A 14,979-nucleotide genomic window follows, 5' to 3' on the forward strand; every position below is an offset into this window, starting at 1 on the left:
TCACAGCATTCAGGTGTTTGTTAAATTCAGTTTCTCATCCTTTATAAGGTTACGAGCATTAGGCTGGAATTACAAAGAAAAGATTCTTATGTTTTGGGCAAGCCCAGCATTCTTTTTGCCATCTTCCCGAGAACCTGAGTTTGTTTATTTCTGTGTACCGAGTGATACAGAAATAAAAATGGCAAGAGGTCACATTTTTTTTATACTTATATTTAAGACTGATTAAGTTAATGGGATTAAACAGAGAAAACAATAGGTTTTTTTTTAATTCATTCTTGCTTTAATGGAATGATCAAGGAACATCTACAGTTAAAGGGCAAACAAAGGCAGGATCTGGATTGGTCTAAGCTACTTAGAGGCTACAGGCCTGTAGTTTTTGGTCAGCAAGCTTAAGAGACACCCAAGTGTTGAGCATAGAGGCCCTCAGCTTGCACCAGACTAGGTGGTTGCTCAAGCCGATGATCTGTGCCGCAAACTGAGCCGCAGCATCAGGGGAGAGGATTGTGGAGCAGCCCAGACCTGTAAGACACGGAAGAGTTTAGCACCTTGGATAGATTGACTAATGGTGAAGAAAATAAGGCATTAAGAGGTCTGCTCACCACTTGGCAAACGGAGGGATGACCAGACATCTTGTGCTCCCCAGTCTGGGGTGAGAGGAGGACAGTTGATGACAGGATAAGCAGTGTTTCCAGACATCACAGGCCCCAGACCATTACTTCTACCAGCTACAGCCACAAATATTGTGGGGACCCCATCACCTGCAGAAAAAAAACCCAAAACAGTAAAGCTGATGGATCATGGAGATGCAACTCCAGACATCTTCTCTAAAAAAAAATAATTATACATATTTTATTAATGCACACCTTCATATTCTGCTTTAATGCGGAGCGTCTCATCTGGACCTTTGTGAGCAGAAGTGACCCGCAGGATGCAGGGGAGCCCATAGGAGGTACAAGCCTTCTTGATTTTTTCACAGTGAGCAATGTCAGAGGTGGAGCCCATCAGGACCACCACCCTGCCGCTGGATTGGGGCTCCAGAAGGAGCTGCAGATAACATTGGGATCGATACATGCATTAAAATGCACTGCAAACAAGTTTGGAAGACTTCCAAAGAACAAAGAGTTGCTTCTTTATACCTGGACCCTTTCAGAAACCCACTCAAAGTTCCTCTTCACCATCTGCATCGCTTCTGGGGTAACTTCTTTCAGGTCACGGTACACCTGGAAAGACAAAATGAAGAAACACCCAACTCTTTTACTCAGTTTACCAAATGTGTCATTCCATAAACTCTTATATTATAATTCCGAACCTGCTTATCTTTTTGCTGACTCCGATCTCCAGCTGGCCAAAGCCTCCAGGAGTCATTGTCGATGACATCAGCGAGAACAATCTCCCCCGTCTTAACGTTCACACCAAACTCTATCTACAAAAATGTTAAAACAAGGCAAAATAAGTTTGCTATTGTTTGGAAGATCAAATAACCAGCAGAGGACGACACAGGACAACATGCCTTCATGTCCACCAGCGTGCAGTTCTGAGTGGCCCAAGCCTTTTCCAGGATTTCAAAGATGGCCACAGTGCTGCGGCTCATTATGTCCACCTCACACTGACCAATGGTGAGCCCTGCCAGGGTGAACTTAGCAGCCAGCAGCTGTTCCTTGGACCACTGAGGATCATTGTTGGCATCATCCTAAGGAGAAGAACAGTCCCTGAGTTCATACCCAATTAGAAAATCACTCATCTCAATCTTCTGGAGCCTTTATGCTTACTTTGAAGAACATCTCCATCTTCAGAGGGCTGAAACGGTATCCCTCTTTGACTCCTGGGTTTCTCTTCAGGAAGGATCCAGTAGCCACCCTACGACACACCCACTCAATGGGTATCATCTCACAGTGGGCAGCAATGAACGCAGTCTCTGAATGTTGCTTTACAAAAGCAGTCTTAATGCCTGGAAAACAAGACGGACGTTTGGAGAAGGCCTGAAATGTACCACCGGTCACAAGACTCAAAAACAGCAGTCAATAAATAGTTGATTGGACAAATTAAAACATGAAAGAGAAAAACGATTAATGCATGAATATATAAAAAAAAATAAATAAAAAATAAAAATAGACCAGAGAAGCATGTCTGGGGGCAAGGAAAATCTTTTCTTTTGTTGACCATTAAAATACACTAAAAAACTCTGGGTCTTTTTTTTAGCATATTTTAAAACTGGGACCAAATACAATTATAACATCAATTCCACAACTAAATAACTGCCTGCATAAGAGAGAACCTCTTAAAGCCATCAGCATGTAAAAGACAGGATCTAACCCTAAATTCTATTGTGGTTAATTGGAATGTGGTCAGCCATGTTCTGGTCAATTAGGAGAAAAGTCACAAGACAGACCTCACTGCTGCTTGATTTACACGTGCCAAACTCAAGAGACACATGGCTGCAAATTAGTCAATTACTTCTGCATAAGGGCGTGAAAGGGGGGGGGGTGTATTTGGGCATAAACTCATTAAAATAGATTAACCTTATTTTTATAAACTTGAATATCCAAATGCCTCCTAACTGAGGAGGGTCCTTTTCTTACTGGTCTCTCTAATCTGGGGCATGCCAGCTTTGATGTCCTTTTGTAATTAAATAAAACAACCTTCTTTAAAGACTATAACAATGTATTAGTGAAATATAACTGTGAGAAAAAACTGATAAAATCTTTCGGATGTTCTAAGGAATTCATGTGAAAATTGCTTCAGGGCCTTTATGACACATCCATCTCATTTCATGCTGCAGCACAGACTCTATTTGATGGCTTGACAAACTTCAGAGTCCTCACCGGATTCCTGGAGCAGTTTGAACACGCAGCATGTCGTCTTGTTGGCAATGGCTGCCTTGCCCTCCATCTGATCCTTCCTCACAGCATTCCCAGCAGTGATCTGGTCTTTGGACTGCACCAGAACCAGTCCGGGCTGGTCCAGCAGCTCGAAAATCTGCTTCGTCTTTCCCTCATTGAGCTTCTGACCGATGTTCAAATCTGAAATTATACCCCCAAAAATGTGACAAATCAAACAAGTTCAATCCAACTACTACAGCATGCATTATGATTTTCGTGCAGTACCTGTGCTGGAAGCCATCGTTTCGGTCGATCCTAAACTATTCTAAAAGACAAGCCAGAGAAAGTTGTCAGGAGCAGCAGCAGGGAGGCACACAGGCATGCAGCGGAGGAAGGGAGGAAAGGGAGCGCAATCTTACGTCCACCGATAACCAATCACATTCCGCGATACATTCCCTCGACCAATCAAAGTAGCGCTTTGAAATCACATGGCTTTGGGATGCTCCAACCTTTTATTTTAACCTGGAGAAAAACTTTGGCTTGCCACCATTTTCAAGATTGATAACAGAATCGACTGGTAGAAAAAAGAAAAGTCGATTGAAATGAGACAGTCGGTCTTGTGACCGAGCAGAGTAGAAGACCACGAGTATCTGTGATCAAATCAAGGTTTGATTCATTCATGATTAGAGCTGCGCTGTAGGTTTTCTTCTTTACCTACTTTTACTTTTCTCCTTTGATTAAATTATTGCTTTTAAGACTCGTGATAGCGAATTGAAACAGTCAGCTGACTTTTTTTTTGTCACACCAAACACGTGTTCTCCAGACAGTGAACGTGCACGCGCCCGCTGGTTGCTCGCAGGCACGCGACCAGTCCGTCTGGTTAACGGACTAACCTGAGGACTTGCAGCGACCCAGGGGCAGCATGGAGTTTGAGGAGTCCGGAATTGGCGAGGAGTGCGGGGTTTTCGGATGCGTGGCCGCCGGAGAGTGGCCCACGCAGCTGGAAGTGGCTCAGGTGCTCACTCTGGGACTGGTGGCTTTACAGCACAGGTTAGTGTGATCAAGGTTTCGTGGATAACTGATCATTTTGCCTATCGAGCGAGGATTTTCTGAACTGTCAAGTTCAGGATTGAAGGGGAAGAAATTAAGTCTGCATGGTCACATTTGTCTTTCGGTGTTCGTTGAAAAAAAAAAATTTTTTTTTACTTTTGAAACTTTTCAATGAAGTCAATTCACTGTGACGTTTATAAAAAAAACATATAAAAATACTTTACTTTAAAAATCCCGTAAAATTACTCACTTTCATAAAATCACCCCCATATATCAACATATGTTAAGCTTGCTATTTGGCTGGGAAATTATTATTTAAAATAAAACCTGCCTCCCAAAAAACACATAGGCGCCTCTGATGACGTCACTCAAGACAATTGATCAGTTAAAAATATTCCTTACTTTCGTCCTTAGTTTTTATTTTATCTTCATACTTGTTCATTTCTATGTCCATCTATCTATCTGATTAATTGACTTTGTTGTTCCAGTCTACTTTTCACAATTTCTGTAGTGAATCCTGTAGTGGAAATCCTTACTTTATTAACCAGCTATGCATTTTAGAAATGACACAATGGTGGTTTGTTTTGCACAAACGGGTAACAAACATGAAGAGTGTGATAAGATGTGCAGCATTTCTGTTTTTTTTTTTCTTTTATGAAAAACATACATGCAGTCTGAAGAATTTCACTATGATTAAAAATATGTTCTATATCAGGCTGTCTTAGCCGTATAGATTTTATTTTACTGTAAGTAACCCTAATTTCAAAGATGTTACCTTCGTTTTTGGGGATGAATTAGATTGGGCCATGGAGCACACCGATTTGATCTTTATTATGGGGACATGTTCCTGCTCCTCTTTGCAATGAGCCTCCGCCACAGTGACAGACTCACGGCCTGCATTTAGTTGTTTAGCTGCTTTCTGGTAGCTGCAGTCTGGAAGTAAAAAAAATAAAAACACAATCAGCATGCAGCGATGTCCTTTATACATGGTTTTCAGTTTAAATCTAGCAATAGCTGTCTTTCTGTATCTGTAATCCTTTTAAAGCCTTTGTAGCAAATCATGAGACTTCAACTCAATTCGGAGACATCATGTGACACACAGGGCGATAAGAGAGAGTAGGGAATTTAAGAAAACCTTGATCCACAGCTTTTCTCTTCTTCCCTCTTTTTACTGAGAAGCTGCCGTCCTCCCCGGCTGGAGTTTCAGAGGGGCCTGCAAACATCATGGTGAAAAAAACAGTCAGAATAGAAACACGAGTTTAATTTTTTACAAGAAAAAAACATGATCATGTTCATGATTTTCAGGTTGACAGTCTAGCCTAAACCTTAAGTTTTTCAAAACATTTATACTTAAAACATGAATCTCTTGTTATCAATCTTTGTTATTTTGACACTTTAGTTTGTTTTGACTTTATTTTTTAAGTTAAAGATTAAAGAGTCAGAGTATAGTGAACATTTGCTGATTAGAACACTACAGTTCTGAACTTTTAACCTTGAGAGATAAAGATGCAGAGGGTAACAGCTCAAGGATTTAGTCAAGCTTATGGTTTGTTTAGAACCCTTTCTATGTTAATCTGAAGAACAAAAGGTCAGTTCATAGTAAATACACATTTAATAATTAGCTCACTGTTTGGGGTGTGATGTTGGTCCAACTGATGCTCCTGGACTCCTTGCAGCCTCAGATCATCGTTGACTGCTATTGGGACTGAATCAGAATGACAGGTTTCCTCATCCATGGCTTCTCCTCTGTTTGTCTTGGCCAAATGTACGTCAGCCCAGCAGTTTTCCTCACGAGCCTGTGAAATAGCGAGCGGGCTCGAATTTACAGCCTCTGCGGCCACCAACGGGGTGTGTGTCATGATGGCATCCACTTCATCATAGAACCGCATGAGGCGCCTCCGCTCAGCTTCATCAGTCTTGCTCCTTTGAAGGGACCGGTAGAGGTACTTGAGGTTTTTGTACTTGGTGTGGCACTGTTTCCAGTCCCGCTCGATGCCTTGCTGCATGAGCCTCTTGGAGATTTGGACGAAGATGTCTCGCTTTCTGGTCGAGCTTTCCAGCTGTTTGCATATTCGTTTGTCGGACCACACCTGAATGAGAGCTTGCACCTCTTGGTCGCTCCAGTTGCGGCCAGTGTCCGACACTGTGACCACATGGAACTGGTCCGAGCTGGGTGAGTCTGGTTGCGTCAAGTGGGCCTCTGGTTTAGAAGAAAAGAGGTTATGATTTAGGGTTCTTACAAGATTGCCATATTAAATGTTTTATTATTTTCTTTTTTTATCCGCTAGTGGGATGCTATGAATGTGGAACCTGCAAACGCAGCAGGAAAATGATCCCAGTGGATGGATAGAATAGAAAATCCCTTTATTGTCCCACAATGGGGACATTCTGGTTTTTACGGCAGCAAAAAGATTATGGAAAAAAAGTGGTCACACAAATGTGGACCTTAGTAATAAGAATAACATGTTATGATGTTGGACATCATAACATGGAAAGATTAATGGAGAAATAGATGTACATTAGTGTGATAGACGGTGAGAGGAAAAAAAATGAATGGATGGATATAAGGATAGTGGGTGAACAAAAGATGGAGAGAGGATGGGTGATTAAACAAATGGCTGGAACCTGGATAAGTGTTGGCCTTTTAGATTAACCTTTAAATGAATGATCTTTTATTCCAGTCCTTTAGGTTTGGTGTCTGCTCCTATTAGATGCGGCTCGGTTTCCTCACAACTGAATCAAATGGCTAAGTTGACTCCTCAGTATGAAGTCAAGTTCTCCAGGGTCCTGTTAATGACCCGAGGTGTGTTGAAACAGACACTCATCTAATACCCGACCTTGCTGACTTGATTGAAAGAACCCTGCTTTAGACAATGTGATGGAATTTTAAATCTGGAAAGGAAAATATTTACCCCTATGGATTTCTTACTCCATCCTTTTAAAGAGAAAGTAAACAAGTGAAAACTATTTGAATAAAGGGCTTGAATGAAATTTCCTCCTATTCCATCTGTATAAGAACCCTGTGGATTATAAAGTGAATGTATTTAAAACATTAGTCATACCTGTTCCTTTCCATTGGCCTTCCACGTCTCCATCAATATCATAGTCATCACTGTTGTCATCTGAAGAAGAATAGAGAAAAATTAATTCTCTGGAATTTAAACGGTGATGTGTGATAGAAGAAATATCTACCATCTTCGATTTCAATGATGATCTCGTTGTCTGATGCGGTCATCACTCTTGTGTTTCCCGGTGGTGTCTGCATCTGTCCTGCCTTTGTGTCTCCATTATAAAGCCTCTTCTGCATCTCCTCAGTCCCATTTTCCAGTCCCTTGTTGAGCAAGATGGCTTCCACTTCTTCAAAAAACTTCATGTACCTCCCAGGACCTCCTGCACTGCTGCCTGCAGCGGCGTGAGCATTTTTGGCTGTCTTGTAGTCGTATTTCAGATTCTTGTATTTGGTCCGACACTGCTTCCAGTTGCGTACCACCCCAAACTTTCTCTGCATCTGGCGGGCCATCTCCTGGAAGATGCACTTGTTTCGCAGTGTGCTCCTCAGGCGCTCCCGCACACTCTGGTCAGCCCAAACACACAGCAGAGCCCTCACCTCTTCGTCCGTCCAGTGGCGCCCTCCTTCTTCACTCACGTTCGGTGTGAGGGGAAGACTGGTACGCATTCGAGCTATTGTTCCTGCTGGAATGCAAACGATTTGGTCTTTGTTTTGGAAATTACATCAGTTTTTAGAGCAAGCAAGCAAAAAAAAACATTAAAAACCTTTTTTTTTTTTTTTTTGCTTGTTTATCAAATCTGAATGTTTGAAGCTGTGCTATGGTTTGCATTAAACCTAGATTTTACCTTCATTCATGGGAACTGAGACTGAGGAAAGGAAGGTGTTCTCCACTGGCTTTCCTTCCAGTTCCAGGCCATAGCTAGCAGACGTGCCTGCTGCTGCATCAGCCCTGCTGCTCTGTAGTCCCAGACTCCTGCTCTTAGCCTGACACTCCCTCCAGCTGCGCACAACGCTGAGCCGCCTCAGCCGCTCTGAAATCAGCTCAAACGTGGCCCTGCTCTCTGCTCCATGCTGGGCTCCAGCCTCATTCCACACTGACACGAGAGCCAGCACCTCTTCCTCCCCCCACAGCCTCTCCATCGAGCCTTTCTCCTCCACCACCTCCCTGTCTTCCCTTCTTTGTCTCTCTGCCTGCCTCTCCATGTTTGAGCTGACCTGGAAACGTTTTCGTTTCCTCGGCCCCTTCTTTCTCTGCATGCTGGTTCCCTAGGCAACCAGGCGGTTAAGCCTAAAAGCAACGCCTACATGCTGAAAAGCAGCCTTACCACTGGCTTAAGCTGTGTGCAGAGGGGGTGGGATCAAGTGTTATCTGAGAAGCAGCTTGGTAAATGGACTGAAACTACAGCAAGGCGACTCTCTACAAATGGCTGCTCCTCATCTGAGCAGCTCTTTTGTTTTTTGTTTTTTTTCTCTCTGGCTTCAGCTCCTTTTTTTCTGGTTTGATTTGCCTCAAGGCACATTATCAGAGCTGAAATACCGAGGGGACTAGAGCATGTCTGGTCATGTTACAGTCTTTAATCGTGACTCTATCTTAACACTATTTTTTGTTTGTTTGTTTTTTTAGAGGTCAGGAAAGTGCAGGGATAGTCACAAGTGATGGAGCAAGTCCCCCAGTATACACAAGCCACAAGGTGATGAGACACACATGCATCAAGCTTCATACAGATTAATTTTACCAGCTGTTCAGGCCTCCCTGTTCACACTTGGTGTCTTGTAATTTTTCCACTAATGACATCACACCGGTAATTTGTTTTCAATTTGTGCAAACAATGATCCCTCTTTGCATTTCTCAGGGCATGGGATTAGTGAGCACGGCTTTCCCACCAGAGGCTCTGCTTAAACTGCGCTACGGTAACCTTGGCATCTGTCACACACGCTATTCAACGACAGGGATCTCAGAGCTGCAGAACTGCCAGCCCTTTGTTGTGGATACGCTGCATGGCAGGATTGCTGTGGCACACAATGGAGAGCTGGTTAATTCCCGTGCCTTGCGAAAAAAGGTGAGGATGACCCCCTTCCACCCCCTGCTTATGTTGACAATGTGTGTTGCATCTAAGCACCCCTTTTTCCAAAGACTTTTTTAAACGTTTGTTTTCTGTTTCTGTTCAAAATATTCATAGCCCTGCCCTTTTCTCAATTTATAAACTTCAATGAGGTCTTTTGAGATTTTATGTTTAAGACTACAACTAATCTGTGTATAATATTAAAGAACGAAGATGACGCCTCTTATACGAAGCCTATTATGAATAAAAATAATGGTGAATATTCTTAATCATCCAGGATATTCCAAAAAAACGTGTGAAAAAAAATCCTAATTATGTGAATTTTTCTATAAATATTGCAGGATTGGGAGATCAGGCTTGGGTCAAAGTTGAATTAATTAATTCTCACTCATATTGTCAAACAAGATATACTTAAAAAAGGTTTGAGCCACACTATCCATAGTTTATAAAGCTCTATAACAGTATTATTAAATAAAAACACAAAGGGCATACTTTTTTAAACACTAAATTTATTGGACAAAAATAAAACAAAGTAGGCTCAGCCTGGATTAGTGGGAAGTAACCACTGGAGTTAATGTTCAAATTTACTTAGAGAAGCAGTTCTTTTCATTTGTAAAGCATATATACACACTACCTCTTCTGCAGTGGGAATCAGAGCTTTTCTTGCTCTCTCTGCAGCTCTTTGTTTTACATGACCGTATGCAGTCATATCCTTGAACACATTTCCATACCATTAAATGTTGATTATTTGATGCATTCCACTCCACTCAAGTCACACAATGTTCTACGCTCTGTTCTTGCTCATTTTATAAGAAGAGTCCAGTGCAATGCACCATACTCACAACCCCTTGTGGCTACTTTAATCAATGCACACAAGAATATCCAGACTCGTTCAGTAACCATCCTGTCTGGATTTAGATGTCTGAGCAAGCAAAGTCCAGAAAAAAAACCTATCTATGGTTTTACAGATAAAATACTACAGCAGATGTACCAAATTGGATGTCAGCATTTGATGGATTTTAATCTTGTGTTGAGATATCTTGTTTAATAAAACAGGGGGGTGTGGATCTTTGCAAGGCTAAACAATCAGACCACATCACTTTGCAAATAATTTCTTAAAAGAAAAAGCTAAGTCAATTGCTTTTTCTTTTCTTTTTGATGCAGGTTAAAGTGATGTAACTTTTTAAATGGCAAGCTCTGCAGGGTTTCTCAAAGCAAAACGACTAGATTCATGTTTTGTGGTCGAACAGGTTTTGTCCTTTCTTCACAAAAAGCTACTGAGGTAGAAGTTGTTGGGGGTTAGGGATGCCATCCTGCAGGTCTGAATTCATATGTAGATGATCAGTAGTAAGTGCTTTTGTTGGCCGGATCACTGAGAGAATTCACATGCAAGAAGACGTGTATTGATTTAAAACTGGCCGAACAGTCCGTCATTTAAAGCTGAGTCCTCTGGTTTTTCTCACTGCATAAAAATAGCTTCCTCTCCAAAACGTTAACCTCTAAAGTCCCTGTTTTACACTTTGTCATACAGGTGATGCGCCATGGCGTCGGCCTTTCCACTTGCTCAGACAGTGAGCTCATCACCCACCTGCTGGCGCTGACCCCGCCCATGGAGGAGCTGGACACACCTGACTGGGTTGCTAGGTAACTACTAACTCAGGATGCTGGCCAAATGTACTTACACCCTTTTGACATGATCTCCTGTCTTAAATGTGATGTCTTTGATGACAGAATTAAAAACCTCATGTCGGAAACGACCACCTCATACTCACTGCTGGTCATGTTCAAAGATGTCATCTACGCAGTGCGAGATCCTTATGGGAACCGGCCCCTCTGCATCGGAAAGCTTGTTCCCATCTCCAGGCTCCACAGTCCAGGTATTTAAACAGTTTTTTCTGTTTGTTTGCGCTCATATGGAACATTGTAGATCAGGGGTTTCCAGCCATGCATGATCTATTGTGCTGCAGGTTATAGACGCATACCTGCTCCAACATATCTGAATGAAATGACTGGTTCGTTAATAGACCTTTGCCAAACTTAATGGCATGCTAAGGTGGTAATTCATGTGTGTTAGAGCTAGGGCTGGGTACCGAACTTTGGTTATTTTATGGTACCGACAGAAATGCTTCGGTTCTACAGAGTATCGAAACATGCCTCGTCTTTCGTTACCACGTTTCGGTGATTGGCTGTAACACTTAACGTGATTGCGTCATCCAGGAAAAATACACAGGTGGTCAGGCCTACAGCCAGGGTTCATGTGTATCTGTTGTGAACTGGTTGCGAGCGTCGTGGAACCCCTTTAAAATGCCCCCCCAGGTCAAAAGTGTGGCTTCACTTCATTAACACTGATGCTAATAGTGCACGGAAACAATTTAAGCGCAGAAAGTTGCTCCGTGTTTGACTGCAAGAAGAGCGGACCACAGCCGGCGCAACCATCCTCCTCTCAGCAGCCCGTGGGCTGTGCAAAGCCAGAGCGGAGTGAATCATGCTGCTTTCACACAGGACGCAGCAAGAGCAGCAAAATCGCGTCTGCTGCTTCCTTTTTGCTGCTTGTACCAGTTTCTGACGCGCAGCTTTGCTGCTCTGGCTGCGCGGTCGAAAAGTGGCTCTGACGCAGCTATATTTGCTGTGATCAGTGGGAATAAAGTAGTTTTATTATGTTTTTAAGTGGGAAAATCCACCTGAAAACCTAATCAGTTCAGTCAGTTCATCCTGCCTTCCAATATTTCAGTCTGAGCCGCTCAGACCCCCACATACCAGCGGTTCGCTGTCAGTAGGATCCCATTCAACGGGCTTGTTGGTCTCCTGAGAAAGCAGACTTGTTAATGTCTGCTTTCTCAGGAGAAAATATTAGACACTGACATTTTTTTTTTTTGTGTAAATGGAAAAATCAGAGCTTAAGATAAAACTCAAGATTTGTACTTTTTTATGTTGTGTAATTTTCTTTTTCTTCGAATTGATATTATAAAACTGGTATCAAAAAAAGTATAGTTCAGGAACCGGTATCGAAGTGAAGGTATCGGTATTGGTAGCAGCACCGAAAATTTTTGAACAATACCCAGCCCTAGTTAGGGCAGGGTTGCATCTATCACAGCAGATCTGGAGGACCATGATTGTGAAAACTTGGAAAAGTGAAGGACTGCAGCTGAAGAAAAACTCTGACCTGTTCTGGTAGTTTAGATTTCTGATGCGGGAAAACATCTGATCAGAACAAGTTGAGATGCTTTTTATTTATTTTCTCTATGGTTTGAACAAATTAACTTTCTGAGAAAGATGAAGTTTCACAAGTGCTCAGAAAAACTGGCTCTTTAAGGTCACAGATCAGATAGCTGCTGGTGGATAATTAACTGGGATCTCTGTTCCCTGATTAGGTGCAGAGGAGGAGGACACTGAAGGTTGGGTTGTGTCCTCAGAGTCCTGCAGCTTCCAGTCCATCGGAGCAAAGTAAAACATTTTGGTGTTTCTTTAAAACTAACCTGTAATGCTTTGCGTGTCTAACGTTATCACATCCACCGTAGATATTACAGAGAGGTCTTACCAGGGGAAATAGTTCAGCTATCCAGGCATGGAGTCAAGTCTCTGAGTGTTGTTCCCCGCCCTGAAGGAGACCTGCCTGCTTTCTGCATCTTTGAATACGTTTATTTTGCCAGACCAGACTCCATTTTTGAAGGTATAAATATTATTGCATATTTCAGATCCCTTTAATTGAATTTTAACCATGAGGCTTCACTGTAGTAAAAAATGAACGTAAATGTGCTCCAGGGCAGATGGTGTACAGTGTGAGGCAGCGCTGTGGTCGGCAGTTAGCCATAGAGGCTCCAACAGATGTGGATCTGGTCAGCACAGTGCCAGAGTCTGCGACCCCTGCTGCTCTAGGCTACGCTCTGCAGGTAAGTCCTCCTGTCTGCCCAGAGACACATCGGCTACCCAGCATGCCAATCACAGCTGTTGTCCTTCTCTCAGGCTGGCCTCCCATACATGGAGGTTCTATGCAAGAACCGCTATGTTGGAAGAACATTTATTCAACCAAATACCCGTCTGAGGCAGCTTGGGGTCGCCAAGAAGTTTGGGGTGCTGACTGACAACTTTGCAGGGAAACGGGTGGTGCTTATTGATGACTCCATTGTCAGAGGCAACACCATCTCCCCCATTATTAAGCTGCTGCGGGAAGCGGGAGCAACAGAGGTGGGTTTCCTTCAGTTGAAGCACCTGCTGAGATGTGATCTAGTCTCTGGGTTATATTGGGCTCCTCATTTTGAGGATAGAAATTACAGGAAAAATAGCTCTGCTATGATTCAAGCTTTTTATCTCCTGTTTATACCAATTAGCTTTATGAACTTTATCAGGTTTTCGCCAGCCTCTGAAATTCTTATTTTCAAGAAAAACCTTTTTGAATATAAACTTTTGCATGACAAAGACATTTAGTATCTGAATAACAGGTAAGAACAGTTTTTATTCCCTGAAGAAACCATAATAACCATTTTTCCTCCCAGAGGTTATGAGTGTTACTTTGAATCTCTCCTGATAGTTTTCTTCCCTTAAGCACAAGCTTTCCTGGTTTTCCATGGGTTAATAAAGGCAAATAAAAATTATGCCAAACTTCCGTATCCAGAGCTAAAGCACAGAAAAAAAGATGAACAGTTATTTCCCACAACAACAAAAAAACAAACAAACAGAAGAAGCAACAAATCAGAATCAGGTTTATTGCCAATTGGTTTGCACTTACAAGGAATTTGACTTGGTGTTGATGGTGCAGACTGTGTGTGTGTATATATATATATATATATATGTTTTTTATATAAAAGAAAAAAAAGGCCTAAAATTCAGGGTTTTTTTTTAAGGTTATAATCCTGAAGAGGGCCGGGTTGAGAGTAGTCAAGCAACCAACCAAGTGGAGTTCTGGGTAGAGCATATTAACAATAATAAAAAAAATTAAATCTTAAATACAAAATATTTGTTTTTTTTTGTGCAATTTTGGCATAATTACTGCTCTAAGTGGGTCGCTCTGTCAACTAAAGGCATGTTTTAGTGTCTCTAACAAATTATCCTTATTAAAATACTTGATTATTTTAAGAATTGATTAATCAGATTGTTTCGATCATAGTTGAGTTTACACAGTATAGACACTCAGTATAACCTCAAAATTCAGATAGCCGACTGATTTATTTGCCGAATAGCATGATGCAGCAGATTAACTGAGACAACTAGACTTAAACCCTTTCACAATAAGAGCTGGACAGAAATCTTTTGGACAATATTTGCAGGTCTTTTTCATGCAACACTATCAGCATATTTTCAGATGTATTAACACAATCCAAGGGCATACCTTGAGATCATGTAAGGCACATGCACTGCACTTCCATCAGTTTGCCATATATTATTGTTTTTCTTTATTATTGTAATCAACTCCTTAGAAGTTGACAGCACATCAGTGGTTGGTTAGACGGATGAATTAAAAATAAACTTTGAGGGCCGATCTCTAAAGAAGTTTCTGATCTTATGGGAGTGGTGGCCTAGTGGTGGCCTTCTGCATGATACATACAGAGTTCATTTCTCCATTGTGAGATAATTAGTTACATTTTTTTTTATTTAAACATATTAAATATAACGCAGTTTGAATGCTGGGTTTCCCAACTTTACAACACAACTCTTGAAGGATTTTCAGATTTGATAGACATAACCTGCTACGTTAATTATCAAATGTAAAAACTAGAAATAACATGCAGGCTGAATTATATGTCATAGACAAAACCAATAAGTTATTGATGGGAGCTGCTTATATTTTGAGAAAAAAATCACCTTCTGTCTGGATAGCTCTTCTAATGTTTCACAGCAATTCCTGCCTCCATCATAAAAAGTGATATAAACATCTGCTTTTAGGTCCATATCAGGGTGGCGTCTCCGCCTATCAAGTTCCCCTGCTACATGGGTATCAATATTCCAACTAAAGAGGAGCTTATTGCCAACAAGCCAGAGTTTAAAGACATTGCTGGTTATATCGGTAAGGCTAACTGTACAGCATGCAGTTTTCCCACGT

General features: G+C 41.7%; 2 protein-coding genes across 3 annotated transcripts; one reads left to right on the plus strand and one right to left on the minus strand.

The window, feature by feature from the left end:
* Nucleotides 1-243: 243 nt before the first annotated feature.
* Nucleotides 244-8,114, minus strand: LOC107091569. Of its 2 annotated transcripts, none has more exons than XM_015385565.1 (15): nt 7,725-8,114; nt 7,062-7,559; nt 6,932-6,991; nt 5,497-6,069; nt 5,005-5,082; nt 4,645-4,802; nt 3,105-3,144; nt 2,823-3,020; nt 1,770-1,948; nt 1,511-1,690; nt 1,310-1,423; nt 1,137-1,220; nt 864-1,044; nt 600-758; nt 244-519 (listed from the first exon to the last, which is right to left on the minus strand). In XM_015385565.1, the coding sequence occupies exons 1-15, from the start codon at nt 8,080-8,082 to the stop codon at nt 353-355; spliced, it is 3,027 nt and encodes a 1,008-aa protein (XP_015241051.1). In that variant the 5' UTR covers nt 8,083-8,114; the 3' UTR covers nt 244-352. The 2 variants fall into 2 exon arrangements, with proteins under 2 accessions (XP_015241051.1, XP_015241050.1); XM_015385564.1 differs by having other exon boundaries at nt 7,062-7,562; nt 7,725-8,113.
* A 621-nt stretch (nt 8,115-8,735) lies between these two features.
* On the plus strand, nt 8,736-13,306 carry ppat (phosphoribosyl pyrophosphate amidotransferase). The gene is made up of 8 exons (XM_015385544.1): nt 8,736-8,939; nt 10,474-10,586; nt 10,674-10,819; nt 12,314-12,386; nt 12,461-12,612; nt 12,705-12,832; nt 12,906-13,127; nt 13,271-13,306. The coding sequence occupies exons 1-8, from the start codon at nt 8,736-8,738 to the stop codon at nt 13,304-13,306; spliced, it is 1,074 nt and encodes a 357-aa protein (XP_015241030.1).
* The last annotated feature ends 1,673 nt before the right edge of the window (nt 13,307-14,979 follow it).

Source organism: Cyprinodon variegatus, unplaced genomic scaffold (assembly GCF_000732505.1).
Source record: "Cyprinodon variegatus isolate N-32 unplaced genomic scaffold, C_variegatus-1.0 Scaffold343, whole genome shotgun sequence".
Classification (NCBI taxonomy): domain Eukaryota; kingdom Metazoa; phylum Chordata; class Actinopteri; order Cyprinodontiformes; family Cyprinodontidae; genus Cyprinodon; species Cyprinodon variegatus.